Here is a 24,250-nt window from a genome sequence, read left to right on the forward strand (position 1 = left end):
TTTTAAAGCTTTTGAAGCCATTTTTTCTCACAAATAACTTCAGGTCTTCAGACATAGCCTTATTAATTGTAATCCTCTTCTATCCTTAGAAAACTGAATTAAGTTTGTGGCTTTCCTTTCATATAACCATGGTTATGCCTAATCATAACTGAGAGGAATATTATTTAGCAAAAGTAGAGAAATTTCTAGGTATTATAAAATAAATAAAACCAAAAAACTTCCTGTGCCTTGTTAAAATTGGCATCAGTGTTCTAGAAAAAAGAATGTATCATCAGTGCCAACAGAGGAAACTTGGTATAAAGGAAACCCAGCGTATCTTAATACGCCCTTTTCTTAGAAGGGTGGCAGTTATGGTATGGTCATTATCATGAAGCTTGGTGTCTTGTGTTCTTTGAACCAGAATCATCACATGGATAGAATTCTTTGGCTAGAACATGAGTAAAGCACAAAAGATTTTACTGTTCCTGATATAAATTTGATTCTTAAAAAGTTAAATAACAATTATAGGGCTTACTCAGTGTAAAGTAAAATATGGATCTCTATTCCTTCTTATCAAATACTTTTTTTTAGCATTCAAAACTAAAATTTTAAAGTAAGACTCCAACATGGGACATGTTACAACTTTATTATCCAAATAAGGAGTTAATAAATGGAGAAGTTAGAATCTTAAAATTTTGTGCTATTAAATCTAAAATGTCAAAAAATAGTCCAGGTTTTGTTTACTTCTTAGATAGAGATAAGTAATTTGTGGGTTTAGATTGTGTCCTCAAGGCTTTTATGTAAATAGTTGTTTTATCTCTGCTCCTGTGTCCCAACCAAAGCATAAAATATGTGCTAAACGATCTGACCCAGTCACCCATGTGCTGGTAAAAGGTACAGATCTAATGAAATTAGTAAGAACCCCCAAAATACAGTTTTAATTGCAGGAACAATTAAGCTATTTTTCTTAACGTTTGTAGCTCAACAGAAGCAGAAGGATCCAAAGAAAGAGGCCTGGTCCATGTGTGGCAGGCAGGATCCTGTTCTGTAACACCAGAGAGACTGCCAGGCTGGGGAGGAAAGACTGTTCTTCAAGCAGCCCTTGGAGTGAAGCATGGAGTTCTTCTGACTGAAGGTATTGAAAAGAATGGCTTAACAAATACTAACTGAAATGCTAGCAGTACCTGGGTATGTAAGATCAGGTAAGAGAGTTACTGGATGTCAGGAATTCTTAATGAAGTTTGCTAGAGCTTATACTCTTTGTGTTTTCAAAATATGTTCTTATTCTCTATCAAAAATCAGATTAGTTCTTAAATTTAAGATCCATCATAACTAGAATAAAAGGGAGAATTATACAGTTGTAAATTTTATAGTAACAAGTACATGAAAAATTAACTTTTGAAAGATTACCTATTCAGAAACTCTTTTGCTGTACCCTTGTTCATTAAATGTATCAGAATAATCATGCTAATAATAGTTAATGTTTATTAAACAGTTATGGGTGCCTGGCACTGCAGTGAGCACTTTGTATGTACCACCTCACTGAGTCTTCACAACCACGTTGTGAAGTACGCTACTGTTGGTGTCCCCACTTCACGGATGAGGAAGCCGAAGGTCAGGAGGTTAAATAATTTCCCCAAGCCCACACAGCTATTGGAGTGTCAGAGTCAGAATTGGAATTCAGAGAGTCTGATTTCAAAGCCTGCTTTTTAAGCCACCTGGCTCCACTGCCTCAGTACAGTTTTTCTCAGGCATAAACAGCAGCTCATAAGAACATTTAATAAAATAAATCTATAAATCTATAACAGAAACATAGGCTATAATTTATAGAGAGAGTTGCCTTTAATTTGAGAGCAGTTTACCAACTCAATCATGGCAAATTTGGTTTGAGCCAGGACTGCCATCAACTAATTTATAAATTTCTGTTCCATAAGCATTTATTAAGTATTCAATAATGCTTTGATATTTTCCTCATAGGAACTAAGGGAAGACAAATTCTAAGAAGCAAAGCTTAAATCTGACCTTGGTAATTTTGTGGGGTAAACATGGATTTCTTTCTAGCCTCTTTATTACTATATCACTTTTATTATAATAATATAGAATAATATTATTAGGCCAGAATTTGGAAAAAGCTTTATTGTAAAAATGTGAACCATATTCAATAGATACCTGCCCTAGGGGCTTCAAAATATATCCTTCTCAAGCATATGTAAGTGGAATTCTGTTGTTTAATTTACCCTTCAGTAAGATATTTAGGAACCCTTCATGAACATATTCTTTAAACCTGTAGAATCATACCTTAAGTGGGATAACTGGGGGAAAACATTTTAAAAATATATGAATAGCCTATCATTGTTCATGTTTAAGCAATGTCCTGGTTTTAAGTGTCAAAGCTACCAAAAAAAAAACCCCCCCCAAAAACCAAAAAAAACCCTCATCTCACACAAGTGTGTAGTTTGAAATGGCAAAAAGATCTCCAGTGCTGTCTTTTCCAGATGAGAAAATGTTACTGATGGAATGCTGGAAATTTTCAAGTTCTTTTTCTCTTATTTAGTTTGACTATCAGCTCATAATTCAGTGAGGACACTTAATTGAGTCACTATTTTTGAGGTACTCCAGGTTGTAAAAAGGGAGGAGTTGTCTAAATATCCATTTCTCTGCACTATTTCTCTCTCTAGTGGAGTGATATTCACTGAAAGAGTTGGTGAGCTGTTGCAAGTTTATATTGCTGTGTCACTCGGGAAGAAAAGTTTAAATATCTTAACCAGTGAGCTTATTTTCTCAGTACTCTTTATCCAAACTTGAAATTCCCTAATAAAAGCTCATGTCTTCCCTCAAGCCTCTATTGTGTTCTTTCTTACATAGACGTTCTGGTTAGTTAATTTGAGTATATAAATATATTTACTGTGTATAATAGGCCATAGCTAAAGAATGCATTTTTTTCATCATCAGCTCAGTTGCTGCTTTGTGGGAAAAAATACTACTATAAATTTACTTCATTATTTCTTAATTTAAAAAAATGGGATGAGTCTCTGGTCATATGGAAAAGAAGGAATAGTGGGCTCGTTTTACTATTTTCAAAACCTATGGCCAAATCTTTGTTCCATTTGAATTTTTTAGCTAGCACAGGTCATATGCAGATGACCTCAAACTACCACAGTACTGCATGAGATTATGACTTGGTAGCACACCTGGACAGAAACAGGTCCTTATCAATCATGTGCCCAACTCACTGGTGCCTTTCGTTTTACTTCTAAAGCCAGCCAGTTGCCCTTCATTCTGAAGCTAGCCATCATAGCTCTTGTTGTTTTTTTTTGCTTTGTTGGTTTTGTTGTGATGATTTGCTTTTTAAACAAATGGCACCTCAGGAATGCTATATAGTGCACAATGTATATTATATATAACATTTAAAATTATACATAATGTTGTACACATCATGAAGACAGCATCGAGAACATTGGTGCTTTCTTAAAACCTGGAAGTATAAAGCTGATTTCTTAGTTTTGGCCAAAATGAATCTCTAATATTTTTATGCTACTGCATAATTTTCTGCTGCTCTGACTTATTCAAGTAGCAGTGAATGTTCTAGATGTTAGCGAATGTATCTATTTTATCCTCTGCTCATTTTATCTTATCATAGTCATTATTTTGCTTTGAACACTTGGAATCTGCTATCTATAATAGCCAACAATGATAGCCATTACTAGTGGATCCATGTAGGACTTTGTAGGATGAGGCTGAAGGAAAGGAGCAGTAACCCTCCATTTGAAAGTAGCCTCCTGTAGTTGGTAGAAATTCTAACTATTTTTCAGAATATTAAAAGATGATATTTGTTAAAAGATGAATAAATATGGGATATTATATGCTTGAACCAAATCTCTACAACTGCACTTTTGAAAATTAAAAACAAAACAAAAAACAGCCCTATTTTGTTGACCTAAAGGGGCCAAAAATTTGCTGATAAGATTTCTAGTTAATTCACTAACCCCCTTCTTTTTTTTTTTTTTTTTTTTTTTAAACCTTCAGATGGTGAGGTCTACAGCTTTGGGACTCTTCCCTGGAGAAGTGCACCAGCAGAGATTTGTCCGAGTAGCCCCATTCTAGAAAATGCCCTGGTTGGGCAATATGTTGTTACTGTGGCATCAGGGAGTTTCCACAGTGGAGCAGTGACAGAAAGTGGCATAGTGTACATGTGGGGGGAGAACTCTGCAGGCCAGTGTGCAGTAGCTAACCAGCAGTATGTTCCAGAACCGAATCCTGTCAGCATTTCTGATTCTGAGACCAGTTCTTTGTTAGCCGTCAGGATTTTGCAGTTGGCATGTGGTGAGGAGCACACACTGGCATTGTCAATAAGCAGAGAGATTTGGGCATGGGGTACTGGTTGTCAGTTGGGTCTCATTACCACCTCCTTCCCGGTGACAAAGCCACAAAAGGTGGAACATCTTGCCGGGCGAGTAGTGCTACAAGTTGCCTGTGGTGCGTTCCACAGCTTAGCACTTGTACAGTGCCTCCCTTCCCAGGATCTGAAGCCAGTCCCGGAAAGATGCAACCAGTGCAGCCAACTCCTAATTACTATGACTGACAAAGAAGACCATGTGATTATATCAGACAGTCATTGTTGCCCGTTAGGTGTGACACTGTCAGAATCCCAGGCAGAAAACCAGGCCAGCACTGCCATCAGCCCCTCCACTGAAACTCTTGACAATCAGGGAGAAGTATTCGAGAACACGCTTGTAGAAAATGATCTGCCTGTTGCTACTGACACGAACGTTGGAAATGTTCAGACGACAGGTGGTGATGCCATTTCCTCCCAACAAGACACCGTGGGAACAACTGAAATTTCTTCTGCCAGAAATGTACCATTGTACCCTGATACTCAGGCAGTAAATGAATACATGCAAAAACTGTCAGATCATTCAGTAAGAGAGAACTCAGAGAACGGCGAAAAGCCAGTGCCATCTCAGGTACCTGCTAAATTTTATAATATAAAGGTGTTTCTGGAGTTAGGAGTTCTTCTTTAGCAACTTTAAAATGCTTAAGTCTTGAGTTTGACTTTAAATCTCTTTTATCATGCAATCCTAGATAAGGGAAAACCCGGATTAATTCAAAATTACTGTTTATTTTCAAATTCTGCCCTTTGAGATGTTGAAAGATGTCATGATAGGCTTCTTTTATAAGTAGCAAAATCTCATTTATTTTTTCTAGTACTTTTCCTCCCATGACTAAATGTACTAAATTTTGGTACGCTCCTGAATACTATGTTGTTGTTTTTTTTTCCCCTGAATACTTTTAATGTAACTATACATTCACAAAGATTCGTCTCACCTGTATTTGTACGACTCCAGATTCCGTAGAGAGTAGTCCTTTCCTTTTTTATCAGGGGAGGTTGCTATGTGGTGAATCAATTGTAGGCAGATTTAAAAAAAAACTCCTGGTGTTATATATTGTTTGAATTTTTTTCAGTTTATACCTATGGTCCTTAGAGAGCTTTGTTGTGGGACAGGGGATTAATGTTTTCTTCATCTCATTTAAACTACTCTCATTTTAAAAACTCGTACATGGAGAAGAGCTGTTTACCAGTAGCATACAGTAAAGTTTGAGTCTCCCTGATTAAACAAATTGTTTTAAAAGGATAATTTGTTTTTTTACTCTTCACGTAAGCCTTTCAGTTTTGCTTTTATCAAAACTCTAAGAGAAGAAACGAAACAAAACAAAAGCCTTTAGTCATAAAAGAACTGTCCTCTGGTGTTTTTTTCAGGTTTTTGAAACCATATACCTCTTGATTCTTTATTCTTGTTCTTCAGTCTGTCAGGATGAGAACATGGCTTAGAGGTATTTTTAGAAATAGTTTTTATTTCACAGTTTACTCATTGAACCTTGTGGATATCTGATTTTTTTTTTTTTTAATTAAGAATAAGCTGTTTGGAGAAAGATACTACTAAAATCTAAAAACAAAAGTAATGATTTAATAGGAATGCACATAAAACATTCTTAGACTTGAACATGCTTATAAAAAATTTGGACTTTGACTTTTTAGAAGTCATTCTGCTAATTTATTAAATTTGAAGTTAAAAATTTATTGTATAGTTATTTGATTATTAAATAATTGTCATTTAAATTGCATTTTCCTTTGGATTTATTTTGTTAAACATGTAAATTTTTTGTTGCCTATACTAATTTTGGCAATGTCTGTTTATACTAAATTTAATTCAATTTTTGTAAATAGTGTCTCAATCAGCTAATTCACTAGGAATTTATATAGCCTAGGACAAGTTTTTTCTCCTCTGGCCAGAAACAACTGAAAGAGCATCTCATTTTTGTGAAATAAACCATAATATTGGCAATGAAGCCTATATCTCACAGTTGAATTTTATTATTGGTTGACCAGGACTTTTAAAATTATGTCTTTCATTAAATTGCTGGCTATGTATTTTTGTTTTGTTGATTTATTTATGTATTGTTAAACATAATTAAGTAGAGCAGCCAGAAAGAACAATAATTTAAAGTTTATTGAAGGTAGAATTTTGTGACTTTTCTCTTATCTATTGGTAGGAACGCCCTAAAATATTGACCCGTAAAGACCATCGCTGTTTCTGTTATGAGCCTTTATACACAAAGGGTGAAAATAGTGATGTTAATTCTTCTCAGCAAGTTATCAGGGAACTGTATCACCAAGGAATTAATAGGCTTTGTATTTATCTTTTGCTTAATACAGTATATTTATTTTTGTGAATATTTTAATTAAAGACTCATTTGCTCCTCTGAATTTAGTATTTAATTCAACAAAATGTATTGAGTACCTCTACAATCCAGGTACTGGGCAGGAAACAGGAATTATTTTCTTTAAGAGAATCAGAAGTCAATGTTAAAAAATTTGTTTTCATTTAGCTTTCAATTCATGACAAATTAAAGAAAGTGTATATACCCTTTGAGACCTTTGGACAGCATAGGAAGCAAATTTTTCGTAGTGACTTATGCTGATAAGCTAAAAGCTCTTTTTGTGTTTTTAATAGTTACATTTCATGACTTTTCTTTAAACAGTGGTGCTTGATTGCTCAGAGTAAGTTTCAACTGATTTTTTTACTAAGATATTAGAAAACTTTAGTTTGACTTTTAAAAAAATACAGCTATGAATAACACAAAGAACATTGGTCCCAAATGTTTAATTATTAACCTACCACATTTACTCTATCATAATGAGAGCAAAAGTAATCCTTCAGCTTACATAGCCCATGGATCATGGAAAATAACACATTCATGAGGCAGCGGAAGGACTTGAACTTAAGAACATAACTTGGGGACAGTTATATACTGCCCATGCCTATCCATAACTATAGGCCAGAGGTATAACTTACTTTTCTGCCTGTATATACGATATGTAAATTACCATTTATAAAACATTTCAGGAAAAGCCATTTTTAGATGTATTTTTTTCCTGATATTTCTTAGTAGTAATCTGTAAATTTTCCTAAAAGTGATCAATAATACTACTTTTATTTATTTTTTTATGTATTGTTAACCTTTTCAACCTTATATCCAGGGCTGTCACAGTGCACCTCATGTTAAACGCTATGTTTTCCAGACCTTTCCTCTCCTCTCCCCTCCTGTGCTTAATTTTATTATTAAAGCAGCTGGGGCTTATGTTTGAATAGCATGGAAAAACACAAGGCTCAAACAAAAGGAAGTACTTTTGATAAGGAGCTGTAGTTTGAATACTCATTTCCATATGATAAGTTAAATCCAGGACCAAGAGCGGATACCTTTTAAATTGAAGATAGAGACCTTTGTTTTAGATTCTTGTATTTGTAAGTAGGGATGGTTTTTGTTAAACTTTATCTTTATTGAGTGCTTGTTGTATAAGGGATTATATTTTTATATACTTTTTTATGTGTGTATATTTTAGCCTCTTGTAGAAGAAGCAGTTCCCAATCTTCACAGCCCACCAACCACAAGCACCTCAGCCCTAAACAGCCTAGTAGTCTCTTGTGCATCTGCTGTTGGTGTGAGAGTGGCTGCTACATATGAAGCTGGGGCCTTGTCTCTTAAGAAAGTTATGAACTTTTATAGTACAGCCCCTTGTGAACCTGGAACTCAGGCAGGCAGTAGTTCCATAGGCCCCGAAGGTCTGAAAGATAGCAGAGAAGAACAGGTTAAACAGGAATCAATGCAAGGAAAGAAGAGTTCAAGTCTTGTGGATATCCGAGAAGAGGAATCAGAGGGAGGCAGCCGAAGACTCTCCCTCCCTGGCTTGTTGTCCCAAGGTAAGGAAATAGCCAGGTGAATTGACTCTTGGTAAATCCAGAATGCTCCTGACATCATGTGCTATATTATAATAAATTAGTAGCTTTCCTAATTGCTAAAGCTGACCTATTCGAATGTCAACATTTATTTAATTTTGGTGATTGGGGTGGTTTTAAAAGAAAGTTATGTATTTCTCTGCTTTAGAAATGACTGTAGAAAGAACGTAACTTTTTTGTGATGTCTGCTTCTGCTTCTGAACCTTACTGTGAATCTTATTTTATTGTTCTGGAATGTAGCGACAGCCTCCTTATGTCCTAGCGGGGCCTGTAGTCCAGAGAGATGAAGTTGCAGATGTGACTATTGTTAAGTGGGGTATTTACTGTATTTGACCTGAGAGTGGAGATAATTTTAAACTTCAAGAAGAGGAAAGTTCATTTTCTGATACAATTAGCAACAAACTTCCTAGAATATTAAGACTATTACCCAGTTGGTTTTTCAACATTTCTCAGTTGGTTCAGGAATCTCAGTCATCTAGACTTTTGTTATCAAAATGTGACCTGCAGACCAGAAACAACAGCAGCATCTGGGCATTTGTTAGAAATGCAGGATCTCAGGCTTCACTCCAAACTTACTGAATTGGAATATGCATTATGCCAAGATCCCCAGGTGACTAGTGTGCACATTAAAGTTTAAGCAGCATTGGATTTAGACCAGGAGTTGGTAAACTTTTTCTGTAAAGAGTGAAAGAGAAATATTTTACAATTTGCGGGCCATACGGTCTCTGTTATATAACTACTCAACTTTGCCATTGTTGCTTAAAAGTAGCCATAAGTAAAACATAAATGAGCAAGGCCGTATATTCCTATAAAACTTTACTTACCAAAACAGTCAGTGGGCTCTATTTGACCTATGGTCTAGGTTACCAGCCCCCAGTTTACACCATTTTGTGCAAAGCTCTAAAATTAGGAATCCTACCTTGCACTTCTGCTTACTTACGGCACTGTTGTGTCACTGAGTATTTCTGTTATCATGCCTTCTAGTTGTCATTGCCACTAGATTTTCAGCTCACAAATAAAACCCTTAGTCCTGATTCAGTGTGTGTTTGTGTTTATAAAAAGAAAGCCCACGGATTCTATTAAGTCTGAAGGAGAACTTTGTGCCAAAATTGCCTTATTCTGAAATGTCCTTTCGTATTTGCAGCATAAATATATTTGAGATCTCCTGGAACCATAAATGTGGAATATTGATTTTTGTCATGTCATTAGGTCATTGAAATATCCAATCCCACTAATAGACCTTTTTCCTTTGGTTAAATTTTACTTAGTGACCTAAAGTATCTTTAGAAAGATTTTACGTGCACTCTTTTTCTCTCTGTATTTTAAAATTACCTGAAATACATCTTTGAGAGAGCTTCAAGTAGGTTTGAGTGTCTGTGTGTACAAATGGATGGCACATTTACCAGAAAAGATGTTGATTGTAGCCAGTGATGATCATCTTTTTGTACCCTCAAGTTAATGAGCAAGTCTTCACTTAGTGACATTCAGTGATTTTCTTCAAAACATATCCTGCCACCAAATCAGTGTACAAGATTTACATAGTGTTTGTATGCCATTATTATAATTTTGAATATTATAAGAGGTTATAAAAGATTATTTATTTACTTATTTTTAAAGATTTTATTTCTTTGACAGAGAGAAAGATAGCAAGAGCAGGAACACAAGCAGGGAGAGTGGGAGAGGGAGAAGCAGGCTTCCTGCTGAGCAGGCAGCCCGATGCAGGGCTCAATCCCAGGACCCTGGGATCATGACCTGAGCTGAAGGCAGACATGTAACAACTGAGCCACCCAGGTGCCCCTAAAAGGTTTTTTAAAACATTGTTTAAGTCCTTCATAAAATAATTTGAAATAGGCAGGCAAAATTCCAAAAGTTATTTAGTACTTCCCATTCATAATCTTTTTCCCTACCATAGACACTTGAAAATTTTATATCTAAAACAAGTCCTTTATTATAATATTTAAAATATGTTTGAACTTAGACCTTAATTTGGAGAGGCTTAACTTTTAACTCTGCTTTGAGTTGGGAAAAATATTTGTCAGCCTTAGTGTAGTATTTTGTTAAGCATATTCTGTAGAATGCAAGTTCCCGACATTCTATATAACATATATGCTATACAGAGAGGGATTCTGTGGCCAAATGCTTGGAAGTGGGGCTGAGTTAAACCTAAACAGGTCTTTTAATTGCAGGACTTGTCAGGGCCTTTGGCATGCTAATACTGTGTGTGTGAATCTATAGGGCAGGTAGAGTAGTGGATAGAATGTAGTAGGCAGCATTTACCAAACTCATCTCACTATTAAATCCCCATTTTTGCAGAGAACCTATAGAATATGCTTCACAAATACCATGTTAGTGTATTTCTTTGAAAATCAACAGGTGGTCAAAATGATATCTTTTTTACCCACCCATCTACTCCCTCACTCCATCTCTGGTTTGTTTTCAGTTTCCCCCAGGCTCTTAAGAAAAGCTGCACGGGTAAAAACACGGACAGTTGTTCTGACTCCTACATACAGTGGAGAAGCAGATGCACTCCTGCCTTCTCTGAGAACAGAGGTGTGGACCTGGGGGAAAGGGAAGGAAGGACAGCTGGGACATGGTGATGTTCTGCCTAGGTGAGTGCTGCCTATGTTCACTGTTAGGAGTTGGCTTTAACAAATAAATCTCTCTCCTGTGAAGAACGCTATATCATTTCCTCAGAGAGGAAATCTGGTCCTTTCTAGCTCCAAATTATTATATATCATTAACGTGGATTAAAAAAACAAACAAACAGATCTGTCATATTAGCCTTGAATTTGTACCTAATAATAAAGGACTTAAGTGTACCTTTCCATCTCTTCTTTGATGTATATTCATCTCGGAACAGAAAGGGATGTTTGGGATAAGATTGTATTTCAATGGGACACTTAAATAACTCACATTTTTACCTTAAAAAAAAAAAGAGCCAGCAATTTTTTTTTACCTGAAAGATGTCCTTCTGTGGCTGCCAAGATAACTATAATAGCAATATTAAACCATTAATGTACATCAAGGACAAACTTGTTTAAGAACTCATGATATTAACAGATTAGATATTTGTGAAGGTATGTAAATGGAATGATTATCTAAAACAGCCAGTTAATGTAAATGTCTCTAATCTTGGCAAAGTGAAGGCAACTGTAGTATTAAACAAACAAAGACTTCTCTCTGGTTTTATATTTCATTGTGTCCTAAGTACATTCTGCCATAATGAATCATTTAGTAGTTTTTGATTCTTAACAGATGCTGAATTATGGTTGTTAATTAGTGACTGATGGACAAAGATTAAATTAAAACCATCCAAAATTACTTATAATATTTAGGAGTAGATTGAACATATATTTAATATTTTTATTTTAATGTTTTTTTTGACATGTTTATTTTTACTTGAAAGCACTTGCTCTGTAATTTGATAAAGGTCATGATTCTTGCTGAGCCTTCTTACTTTGAGTTTGTGTGTATGTGTTTTTCTTTAAGGCTTCAGCCACTGTGTGTAAAATGTCTGGATGGTAAAGAAGTAATCTATCTGGAGGCAGGTGGTTACCATTCTCTTGCACTTACTGCGAAATCCCAGGTAGGAGACAAATTGTTAAAAGCTGATATTAATTTTGTGGAAGGTTAACATGACCATATTCGACCTTCATTTTTTGAGTGTCTCCTGTGTGTCAGGCAATAATACCATACCTCATTTGATCTTTCTAATATTTTACATTGTATTGTATTATTTCCATTTTACAGATGCTGAAAGGGAGGGTTAGAGAAAATTTGTAACTTGTGTAAAGTTATACATGTGATAGTAGGATTTGATTCAACACTGGTCTACCCAACAAAGAAGGTTTCTATAATGTGCTCTTATCGAAAAACAGAATTCAAGATTTTCTAGGATATTGATGGGTTTTTTTTGTTTTGATGAATTTTTATTTGTTTTTGGTGAAGAAAAATCTATAAGACACTAAGAAAAGAAAACAAAAGGTATTTTTCTTAAAATTGTGGGACCTGAAAGTGACCTCCAGAATCACTTAAAACCACACCAAGATAGATAAATTTTATATACATCATACATCCAAATACATAAAGTAGTTGTTTTAAGTTTTTTTTTTTAAGATTTTATTTTTATATAATCTCTACACTCAATGTGGGGCTCGAACTCACAACCCCTACATCAGGAGTCGCATGCTCTATGGACTGACCCAGCCGCCAGGTGCCCCTAAGTTGTTTTTAAATATATTCATATAATGATTCTTCATCAATCCTTTAATTTTTTTAGGAAAAGTCGATAAAGAAATCTGAACCCTGTAAGTATTTTAAATTTCACATATTAGGCTAGGAAAAAAAAACTAATATAGCTCAAATAAATAAAGGTAAATATTAGGAAAGAAAAGGATAATTTATTGTTATTAACACAGTGAATTAAAGTAAAGTAAGGGATTAGGAAGATGGTCAGTTACAAAACAAACAAAAATTGCTAGCTTTTTATATACATAAGGTAAAACAGAAAACATACTTAGGGAAAAAAGCTGTTCACAGTGGCAACAAAAGTAGTAGGAAAATAGGAATATTTTTAATAGGAAGTGTGTAAGCCCATATGATACAAACTCACGAACTCTTCTGGTAGGTTATAAAAGAAAAGAATAAAGGGAAAGAGATTTTATTTTTTAAATTTTTAAAAATTTTTTTAATTTTTGAGAAGGAGAGCGGGGTAGGAGGCGAGGGTGAGGGACAAAAAGAGAGGGAGAGAGAATCTCAAGCAGGCTCCACTCCCAGCTTGGAGCCCAATGCGGGGCTTGATCTCACAACCCTGAGATCACGACCTGAGCCAAAATCAAGAGTCAGATGCTTAATCAACTGAGCTGTCCCAGGTGCTCAGAGATTTTGTTTTTATTTTATTTTATTATTTTATTTTTATTTAAAGATTTTATTTATCTTAGAGTGAGAGAGAGCCCACAAGTTGGGGGAAGGAGCAGAGGGAGGGACTAGCAGATTCCACACTGAACGCAAGCCTGATGTAGGCCTTGATATCACGACCCTGAGATCATAACCTGAGCCGAAATTAAAAGTTGGCCGCTCAACTGACTGAGCCACCCAGGCATCCCCTGGGATTTTATTTTTAGATGAAAAGTCAATGTTGCAAAAATGCCATTTTTCTCAGTTCAGTATAAATTCAGTACAGTCCCCAAAATATTCCAAGGTAAGGTTTACAACTTGATAAAATGATCCCAAAACTATTCCAGGAGAATAAATACAGGAGGCGAGACACATAAATTCTGAAAAAGAACAGAAAGGAAGGGTGAGAATTTGCCTTATAAAATATATTATCAGACTACAAACAGATGAGTGAGATAGAAATATACCTGTGGACTAGAAATAGACCCAAGTATATATGAGAATTAATATATGATAAAAGTGGGTATTTCAAATCAGTTGGGGAAATAAGACTGAATATTCAATAAATACTATTGGAACCATTGGCTTCTTATTTGCAGAAGAAAATTAAGATAACTTCACATATTCTACTTCCAGATGGATTACACATGTAATGTTAAAAAATAAAACCTTACATGTGTAAGAACAAATTTAGGTTTTCTTTTTCTTTTTTTTCAATAACCTTAGGAGTAGAAAAGGACATGATGTCAAAACCAGAAATTAGAAAGTAAAGATATGTTTGTCAACCTAATAATTAAACGCTCATAAATAGCAAAAAACCCCACACACAAAATAAAAATACATAACTGGGAAAAAACATTGGTGACATATATGATAAAGTGTTACTACCTGATACTAAAGCAAAATTGTCAAAGAATACTTATATTCCATTCATAAAAGAAGAGCTAGAAATGGCCAGCAATGAATGAAAAGATGGTCAGCCACTTAGTAAACAAATATAAATGAAAACAGTAAAGGGGCACCTGGGTGGCTCAGTCGTTAATCGTCTGCCTTCGGCTCAGGTCATGGTCCCAGGGTCCTGGGATCAAGCCCCGCATTGGGCTCCCTGCTCAGCAGAAAGCCTGCTTCTCCCTCTCCCACTCCCCCTGCTTGTGTTCCCTCTCTTGCTGTGTCTCTCTCTGTCAAATAAATAAATAAAATCTTTAAAAACAGCAACAACAAAAACAAAAACAACAGTAAAATATTTTCTTACTTGCCCAATGAGCAAGGATCCCATTTAATACTGGTTGCTGGTGAGGGTGTAGGGAAAAGATACAGTGCTGGCAGGAAATGTACATTGGACCTTGCTGGAAGACAGTTTGTCAGTATGTATCAAAAATCAGAACGTCCAGATTCATGGACCCAGAGTTCTTTGCCTAGGAATTTATTCTAAGGAAATAAATAGATAAATATGTATATTCAAGGATTTTCAGTATTTTTATTAAAGAATTAGAAATGATAAATATGGTTACTTCATTAGGTAATTTATTAAACTACACCCACAATAGAGTTCTGTGTAGTTACTCTAAATGATGTTGTAGGTTGGGGTGCCTGGGTGGCTCAGTTGGTTAATTGTCTGACTCCTCATTTCAGCTCAGTGCATGATGTCAGGGTCGTGAGATCGAGCCCTGTGTCTGGCTCTGCATTTGATGCCAAATCTGCCTGAGATTCTCTCTCCCTCCCCCTCCGCACCTCCTCCTGCTTGCATGCTTTCTCTTTCTTAAATAAATAAATAAAGTTGTAGCTCAGTACTTACTAACATTGAAAAATGTCAAGGAATAGCATTAATGAAAAACATCAGTTCACAAAACAACATTAAATACTATAGTCCTATTTTGCTTTACATTTTGTGTCTACATTATATACCATAGACATTAAAATTTCTAGAAGCATGTATATGTGTGTTCCCAAAACAAAACAGCATTTATCTCTAAGTGATCAGTTCATCAGTTGTTTTCACTTTCTTTCATTTCTTTGTTCTGTGACAGTCTTCTACAGTGACCACGAATTGCTTTTCAAACCAGGAGAAAGAGAACCATTTTCATTAAGCATAGTCACTGTCATCTAGTTTCTTTTGTCTCTAGTGGAGCATAGGTACTTGGGTTTCTCCCACGATAACTCTTCATATATGAAAAGGTGTTCTAGTCATTTCACAGTACTCCTGTCTACAGAAAAAGAATCATGATTAATTTTTCTTTATAGCACTTACCTTTCTTTTTTATCACTTTCTTTGTAAGAGGCAGTGTAGGATAATTCCTGGGATTATATCCTGGCTCTGCCACTTAAAATTTGTGACTTCTCTGAGCCAGTTTCCTTATCTGTAAAGAAAGGATTGTCGTGAGAATTAAACATTAATTAATACAAAGAAATTGTCAAGAACAATGCTTGGCAGGTAGTAAACACCTGGGAAGGGTTAGTTATTGTTAACTCTTGGACTCTATCTTCCTATGTACTGTTTGCTCATTATCTCTGGTCTAGTTTAAAGATGAATTTTCTAAGTATTTTATTATAAGAGTGTAAGTAATCTATGTGTAACTATTGATGTGTGTGTGTACATATATATACTTACATATGTATATGTTGTAGACGTTCAGAAATGACATGCAGTCAGATTCACAACTCTTACCTACTTTCCTATGATTTTCTAATAGGTTTACTCATGGGGTAGCAATACCTTTGGTCAACTTGGGCATTATGATTTTCCAACAACAGTTCCTCGTCTTGCAAAGGTACTTTTGAGAACCTGATGATTTTTATAGCAACTTATTTCAGAATTCTAAGTTATAGCACTTTATATTTCTCCATTTTGTGTTTGAAAAATTAGTAGAATTCTTTATTTGTAATCTAAATTCGTTTTGGTGTACTTAAAATTTTTTTTAAAAAAGCACGAAACCTGTTATTTTCAAGCTAAGTGTTCTTTTTAAAAATATGTTTATATTTCTTTTGTTCTTCCATTGTTCATTGAATATTCATAGTCCTTTGTCTTTTTTTAAAAAAATGAAAAAGTTCTTTTAAAACAAACGTTTCTAGGACTTCTGAGCTTTATACCACCAAATAATGCCTACTCTTTGACTTTTCACTTAAGTTTGACTTTTACATAACATTATTTGGTGGTGTTATTTATTTATTTATTTTGCTTTTGTTGTTTTTTTTACATATATAGTCATAATAGTAAAACCTTTTTGTAAATCTTTTCATTGTAGTGAAGCTAAAAGTATAGATGATTTCTTCACTGTCGTATAAATTGGTTTTAGTTTATGTAATGCTTTTCAGAGGTTGGTGGCTTCTAGTCCCTTTGATGTGATTCTAGAGGGCTGTTTATCAGTCTTTTTTTCTGCTCCAAAACCCTGTGGAAATACTAAATTCTTATCAATAATATTAACTCCTTATACAAGATTTGTTTGGTTTTTTGGAGGGTAGAGGGCCGGGGCAGTACACATGGTGATAGCCTAACAGAATGGAATATGGAGCTCATCCATTTGTAGTTTGATTCTATCAACCCAGCCCAAGACATGCTCCCTCCACTGAGAGCAACAGAGCCTAAAAAAGGGTGGTTACCTCAAGTTCAGGAACACGATTCACATATAAACTCCAGATAATACATATTGCAGTAATGCATGTTTTCAGAGTGCACTGTGATCCATTGCTTCATAAGACTTGTACATGCTGCCTTTCCTTCCAATGAACTTCATTTCACCAAGAGGAAAAGATTTAAATAAAACATTAGGCAACAGTTACTACTTTCTAGTTCCAATCTTAAATGTTTTCAGTATAGAGTATTTCAGTGGTAAGCTGTTCAATTACTGATATTATGTAGCAAAAAAATATGGTAAATCATTGTTCCTTGTTTTTCACCTCAATGAAATAGAATGTACATTCTTACCAAGGAAATTTGTGTAACATAGAATGGAGATCTTGGAAAATCAAGTTTTTATGTCAGACAAAAGAGAATAAGATTTTAGTTTCATTACTCATTAACTGTACATAAAAAGAGAATAAAGATTTTACAAAAGAGAATAAGATTTTAGTTTCATTACTCATTAACTGTACATATAAAAATTACAGCATCAGGATTTTGGTTTTTTTATTTGGGGGAAGGATGAGAAAAACATTCTGATGTCATTTTAATTAATCTGTGAATTAAAAGTCAAGGTAGAATGAGATCTGAATTAGTTTTGATGGAGACTAAAGACTTTTGTCTCCTGCAAAAATTTTAATCCATTCTTCACAAAATTAACAGGAAGCCAGTTATTTGGATAGCCTGAATTTGAGAAGATAATGTCATGCCAGAAAGGACTAGCTATAAAGTAGGGAGACATGCACACACACACACAATTATCTAATCACCTAGGATTTGGAGCCTGTCTAGACACAAAGAATCTAACAGATAAGAGGGTTTTTGCTTATCAGTGTAGAAGTCATAGCTAAAGCTGGGGCTGGAGGTTGGGGCAGTAGTTTTCATAGCAGAACACTTCCTTCAAATGAAATCTTATGTGTAATCCCATATATAAAACGGATAAACATGGAACTACTTTAGTTGAAGGATGAAGGGGGATGGGGGCAGAGCCCTGACACTTGCCTTTCCATGGTGCTTCCTGAATCACTACATGGAATCCTGAGGCTTGAAAACTCTTGGTTTAAGGCAGTGGTTCTTAAACTTTTGCACACATCACCATCACCTGGAGAGCTTGTCAAACCAGATTGCTTCACCCCCAGTAGCTCTGTGGCCTGAGAGTTTGCCTTTGTAACATTTGTCGGTGATGGCTGCTGCTGCAAAGACTGCTTGTTGATAACCAGTGGTCGGGGGGATCCCTGCAGATGGGCTTCTAAGGGGTCCTGCCTGTTTCAACAACTTGGGAGTTGGTACAGTGAAGTTACATCAGAGAGGTAGTGAGTTCCAAGTGGGAAAACTGAATTTTCGCACCCAAGAGTCTAGTTGGCTAGAATGGAATTTTGCCTTTTTAGATTTTTTCTTTCCATCTTGATTTTTGTGCACACAGTTGAATATGAATGGATAAAGCTGTGTCCCAGCTGTCAGAATAGGGCTCTAGAAGTTTCTGTGCCTCCTGATTGTAGTACAGCCTAAGTCCTGTAGAGACTTCCAAAAATAACTATTAAAAAATTAGATCTATGGTTTTTCCTTTTTAAATCCCAGTTTTTCAGATTTTTATAAAAACAATCCAGTTCTAAATTTAAAAGCTGAAACACAGGATTCCTTCTTATCTCTGCATCTTTACTGCAGTTGATCGGGCCTATTAGTGGGTGAGTTTTGCCCTATTGAGATATGAGTGACTTTGCACCACATCTGTTTAAGTAACCTAACATTTCTGTTCTGGTGGTTCTGAATTTCTGTTTAATTCTTTCTTTCATCTTGGACAGACAATATCTTGCTGTCATTACAGGTGAGCAGTGAAAATGGAGTCTGGAGTGTAGCTGCAGGCCAGGATTATTCCCTGTTTTTAGTGGATACAGAAGACTTCCAGCCTGGGTTATATTACAGTGGCCGACAGGACCCTGCAGAAGGTGACAACCTTCCAGAGAGTCACAGTGGTACTAAGACTCCAGTACTTCTCTCCTGTAGTAAGGTGAACAGGAATTGGATCCTAAGGCCTCTGTAACACATGAGCAGTCTTTTGTTTTTGTTATTATTTGTATGTGTGCCTATTATTAAGTATCTCTGTCTACTGTATTTAAAATTGCAAGCCCTTCCTATCCCCCTTTACTCCTTATCTTCTTTTCTTGACTTATTTTTCTCCACAGTGCATGTCACCATCTAATACACTACATAATTTACTTTTTTTGGTCTGTTTTCTGTCCTCAACTATAAGATTCCTAAGAGTAGTGATTTTAGGCGTTCTCATTTACTGCTGTATCCTAATAGAAAGTACTTTATAAATACTTGTTGTATTAACACCCTCATGTGGGAATATTAAAAAGTACATTTCACAATGAAGTTTCCTAACTGCATTCATGGAGCCCTCAGAGGTGAATTAGAATAGAAATAGAGCAGATGAGGTTTTTTATTTTGTTTTATTTGCTGAAGATTTATTTATTTGAGAGACAGAGTGTGTGAGCGGTGGGGGATGGAGGGAGACAGAGGGAAAGGGAGAAGCAGATTCCCCGCTGAGCAGGGACCCCCCCCCCCCAACAGGGCTCTATTCCAGGACCCTGAGATCATGACCTGAGCTGAAGCCAGATGCTTTACTGACTGAGCCACCCAGGTGTCCCCGGAGTAGATGAATTTTTAATTGTAAATGGGAAGTAAAAATAACATAGACCCAAGGTGGGCTCATGGCAGACCTGACAGGCCACCAGCAGTGCTGTATTTCTCATTCCTTCCCCCTGTTAACTTGTAATTTTAGTTATTGCTGTTTACTCCCTTCTTTTTCATTTGTTGAATTGAATTTCTTTGCTTTCCTACTTCCTATCTCTTTTTCGTGAACTTAAATGATTGGCCTGTTCTTGGTTTTTTCTTTTTTTCTCATTAAAGTAACTTATATCCTCAAAGTGGTATGTTGTAAGGGAATTAACCCTCAAAGCTAGTACGTTCTGGATTTCTTCTTCTTACTGGATAATATATCTTATGGCTTGTTTTTTTATCTTTCATGTTTTTCTGGCTAAATGCATAAGCTATGAATGTATAGGGACAAAATCTTTCTTGCTAAAGGCAACACTGGCCAAGATTTGGCTCCTGACCTATATATAGGCTGTTATTTCAGACGTACCCACTGACTCTTTGTAGTTGTTGGCCCTTGCTCCACATTCCCCATGAAGGATTCCACAGCCCGGATAAATGATGAAATAGGCTGATGAGAGGAATGGGCCTCTAGTATGTATTGTTATTACCATGGATATTAGTCCACTTGGTCTGCAGCTTGGTTGCTGGGTTTATAGGGATCTGTGTATACATTGATTATTTTTGTTCAGTGGTATAATGGATAAATGAGAAAAAGTCCCTTTTAAAGAAAATCCCTTTGTGTTGTACTTTTTTTTGTTGTTGTTTCCTAGACCCTTGATATTCCAGTACACAGTGTAGAGATCTTCTCTGCTATCATTTATCCTTTTTCATAAAAAAGAGGATCCTGAGACATGTCTCTCTGTCATTTGGATCTTTGTATATTTAGGGTGTACATTTTATCTCATGTAATATGAGATAAAAGATATTGCAGCAATAAAAATATATATATGGTAATATATAGGTCCAGATATACATATATAACAATGTTGTACTGGTAAACCAGGTCTAAAAAAAGACAAAACAAAACAAAAACCCTGATCTGTAGTGTTTGCCATTTGGGTGGGGGGTAATTTTACTGTTGCCAATTTCAAGCTACTAGTGGTTTAATAACTAACTTGCAAGATTCTTGAATGTAAATATTCCATTTGGCTCCTGCCAGCTGATGTGAGCCAGCTTTAGCACCCAAATTACTGCTAGTAAATTATATTTTATCCTTAATCTTTTTCTTCTCTGTTTCAGCTCGGATATATAAGCAGAGTGACAGCAGGAAAAGATAGCTATCTAGCTTTGGTGGACAAAAATGTTATGGGATATATTGCCAGTCTCCATGAGTTGGCTACTACAGAAAGACGATTCTATTCAAAACTAAGTGACATCAAATCTCAGATTCTCAGACCTCTTCTCAGTTTAGGTAAGTAGAACATCCCCCCAACCCCCTCAGTTATCAGGTAGGACTCTTATTTTATCTGTTCTTCCTATGTCACAAATAAAAAAAACTTGAGTTACAGGTTTGTTTCTTTCTTTCCATTTTCTTATTTTTGTACACAGGCAGTCAACAATTTACAAACTGTTTCCACTTTGTCAGGAGCCCAGCTGCCCCTGAGTATTCTACCACTCCCAGAGCTCTTTCTCCTTGTGGAAATAGGAAGTGGAGCTTTCAGAATATTCACGGTAGAGAAGCAGAAACAGCTTTGGGAAAGTTGATCCTAGGAGTTAGACTTCAAAACAACACTTGCAGTCCTAAGATATCTTACGTTGTACTAGTCCTAAGAAATCTTATGTTGTACTACCTGACTTTTTCATTCTCTTTGTTCTAGTTCTTAGAATTATATCAAGTAGAGATTCATTTGGATTTACAAGTAGTCTCTTAAACTGTAATGAGAGTGTCCAGGTCTTATCCAACATTACCACGAATTGGTTAAATCTGATTCCTTTTCTTAGCTGCCATCAACAATGAGGAGGGATCGAAGATGAAGAGATAATACAGAGAAAATGAATTACAGTAGTTCTAGAGGGGGTCTACTGTCCAGATACACTAGATCCCTGGGTCTCTAGGAGGTTAGACAGGAATACAAATGGAACTGGGGGAAATGGCTATTGAAGATCAGATTTCACCATTTCAAAAATTTTTGTAGGTTTGGCCCTGCGCATAGAAAATGGAGAAGAAGTTTTCTTTCTCTTTCCTGCACTCTGTGGCCCCCTGTGAGGACCTAGAATTCAGAGCAATACTATAGTACTTAAATTCTGCCTTGTTAGTACATCAGTTTTTGCACATTAAGTTGACATTGGCTTGTGTGGGTCAGCCCATTTTTATAATGGGAAAACATTTATTTTTTCAAATAACTAATTTATAGTCTTTCAGAATGTGACCCTTTGTAAGTTAGGGACTGTGTGCATTTTTAAATTTCTTTATTTTATTTTATCTTATTTATGTTTTTAAAGTCTTTTTTTAGTAATCTCTACACCCAACCTGGGGCTCAAACTCATGACTTGGAGATCAAGAGTCACATGCTCTTCTGACTGAGCCAGTCAGGCACCGCAGTTTATTTTAGTTTTTAATATGTTTTGCCTTTTTAAATGTCACAGAGTGCCTGTTCTATAAATTTTCTTCCAGTGGGTAGGCCTAAGACCGCAGGAGATTGGCAAGGGAAAAGCAGCAGTCCAAGCTGGAAGCTTCCTGGATTGCTTGGAAAGAAAAGTGAAATTGTCCTTTTCCCTGTCCTGATTCATGATTTCTGTGTTGTTCTTGCATTGTCTGTTCATCAGCCTCACAGCTTAGAGAGAAGTCCTGGAAATTTTCCAAAGTTTCTACTTTGGACTGGGAAAAAGCAAATAATCTCCTGGTACCCTCTATAAAGTTCAGAGCAACCTGGTCAGTCTGATTTTGGGATTGCCCTCTCTTCACTGAAGTATTGGGATTGTCCAAGGGGCAGTAGAGCAGAAGTCAGTACAAAAAATTGAAAATGTTAACTAAAATGTAACTACAAAAGTGAGTTTAATTCGTGGCTGTCAGTTACCAGTTCTGTGAAATTAGATAACTCACTTCCCTTTTTCTGGCTTCAGATTATTTATCTTCAAAACGGGAGGAGAGTTGGATTTGCTCAGCGGTTCTCAAATTTGGCTGGTCTTCAGAATTTCATGGAAAGCTTTTCTGAATATATCCATCCTAGGATCTTAACCTTAGCCTACTGAGTCAGAAGCTATAGGATCCCTATGCATGTGTTTTTAATAAGTTTCTCAAATGACTGGATTCTATGATCTCTGAAGTTTCTTTCTTTAACAGTGTGATGATTTGAGTTCCATAGTCGAGACTACATCTCAGCATGTTAAATATTTTTAGAAAAGGGGGATTCATAATCTTGATCATAAGAAAGTATTCTGGTAATGAATCTTCAGGTTATGTCATCATCATCATCATCATCATCATCATCACTTTGTTACAGAAAATTTGGGCACTGCAAGTACAGTCCAGCTGTTGCAGGAGGTGGCAAGCCGTTTCAGCAAGCTGTGTTACCTAACTGGTCAGCATGGAGCCTCACTGAGCAGCTTCCTTCATGGGATAAAGGAGGCCAGGAGTTTGGTCATTCTGAAGCATGCAAGTCTCTTCTTGGATAGTTATACAGAGCAAGTATCCAGTCCCGTGTCATGTTCAATCTCTGCAGGGTTATTCTGCCAAGGAGAACAGCTCCTTAATCAGAAGAGACTAGATTAGGGACAGTGATATAAGGTAATAGAAATTGCAAAGCAGTATTTTAATCTTAAGCCAACTATAGTTCTGCATTGCTAAAATTTTAGTTTTAAGTGGAAAAAGGGTTTAAAAATAATGAATTGTATTTCTGTAGTCTAGCAGAATGATTGATAGTGTACTTAATTTACATGAAATATACTATAATAAATATGGTTCTTTAGAGGATAATTTTGCTTACTTAAGTAAATTATAATAAAATTAGAAGAAATGAATAACTAAACCAATTATTTTAAGACCAACTGCTAATGGTAAATATGGAGTTGTTACAATGTCTTTTTTATTGTTGTGTAAATGGAGGGTTTAAAGACCATACTATCTTCAAAATAAGGATATTTCCTTAATAAAATATAGCATAATTTATCGAAGATTCTTTTAATGTTTTTTTTTTAAATATCCTAAGTGTATTTGAAAATTTAAATATTTCTCACTTTTTCTTAATTTATACTTTGACATAATTTTGTTATTTTAATGGATATTAAAATAACATTAATGCTGTTTATCTGAAGTGACAGTTTTATTCTTTATTAACACCTCACCCATCTAGCAAATATTGACCGAGTACTCACTAAGTGCCAGGCACTGTGTAGAGCTCTAAGATCATACAGCCGCAGCCGGGAACCAGTGAAAGGGGGTTCATGTTCTATTGGTGTTTTGTTTAGGTTATTTTTAATATAAGTGAGATAGTGTTTATTATTGAAAATTATACAAATAAAGTAGTCAAAAAGATACTTAAAGTTGCCCATAATTCTACCACCAGAAATAACCATTGCTAATAATCTTAGTGTACTTCCTTTCAGATTTATACATGTATATGCAGATAGATGCATGTGATTTTAATTGTAAGCAGTATTAAATATATTTGAAGCTATTGTCTGAGAGGAAATACCCGAGTTGCAGTCTTTCATATTCTTTCAGACATGAAAAATAACATAATTTGATACCAGTTTACTTTTTTTTTTTTTTAGAGGTGGGGAGGGGCAGAGGAAGAGAGAGAATCTTAAGGAGAGCCCGATGTAGGGCTCAGTCTCATGCCCCTGAGATCATGACCTAAGC

The 24,250-nt window shown here is 35.6% G+C and overlaps 1 protein-coding gene across 6 annotated transcripts in view; it reads left to right on the forward strand.

Moving 5' to 3' along the window:
• Positions 1-24,250, forward strand: part of ALS2 (alsin Rho guanine nucleotide exchange factor ALS2) — a 73,373-nt gene that overhangs the window by 14,212 nt on the left and 34,911 nt on the right. For all 6 annotated transcript variants that reach the window (XM_028123792.1, XM_028123784.2, XM_028123811.2 and 3 more), the window contains exons 3-11: positions 960-1,114; positions 4,006-4,943; positions 7,883-8,240; positions 10,717-10,885; positions 11,766-11,862; positions 15,863-15,940; positions 18,614-18,796; positions 20,689-20,860; positions 22,893-23,073. In XM_028123792.1, the coding sequence (XP_027979593.1) occupies positions 960-1,114; positions 4,006-4,943; positions 7,883-8,240; positions 10,717-10,885; positions 11,766-11,862; positions 15,863-15,940; positions 18,614-18,796; positions 20,689-20,860; positions 22,893-23,073 (2,331 nt within the window). The remainder of the gene's footprint in view (positions 1-959; positions 1,115-4,005; positions 4,944-7,882; positions 8,241-10,716; positions 10,886-11,765; positions 11,863-15,862; positions 15,941-18,613; positions 18,797-20,688; positions 20,861-22,892; positions 23,074-24,250) is intronic.

This window comes from Eumetopias jubatus, unplaced genomic scaffold (assembly GCF_037043125.1).
Source record: "Eumetopias jubatus isolate StellerSeaLion01/CBP00866 unplaced genomic scaffold, mEumJub1_p1.0 scaffold_3, whole genome shotgun sequence".
In the NCBI taxonomy this organism is placed as follows: domain Eukaryota; kingdom Metazoa; phylum Chordata; class Mammalia; order Carnivora; family Otariidae; genus Eumetopias; species Eumetopias jubatus.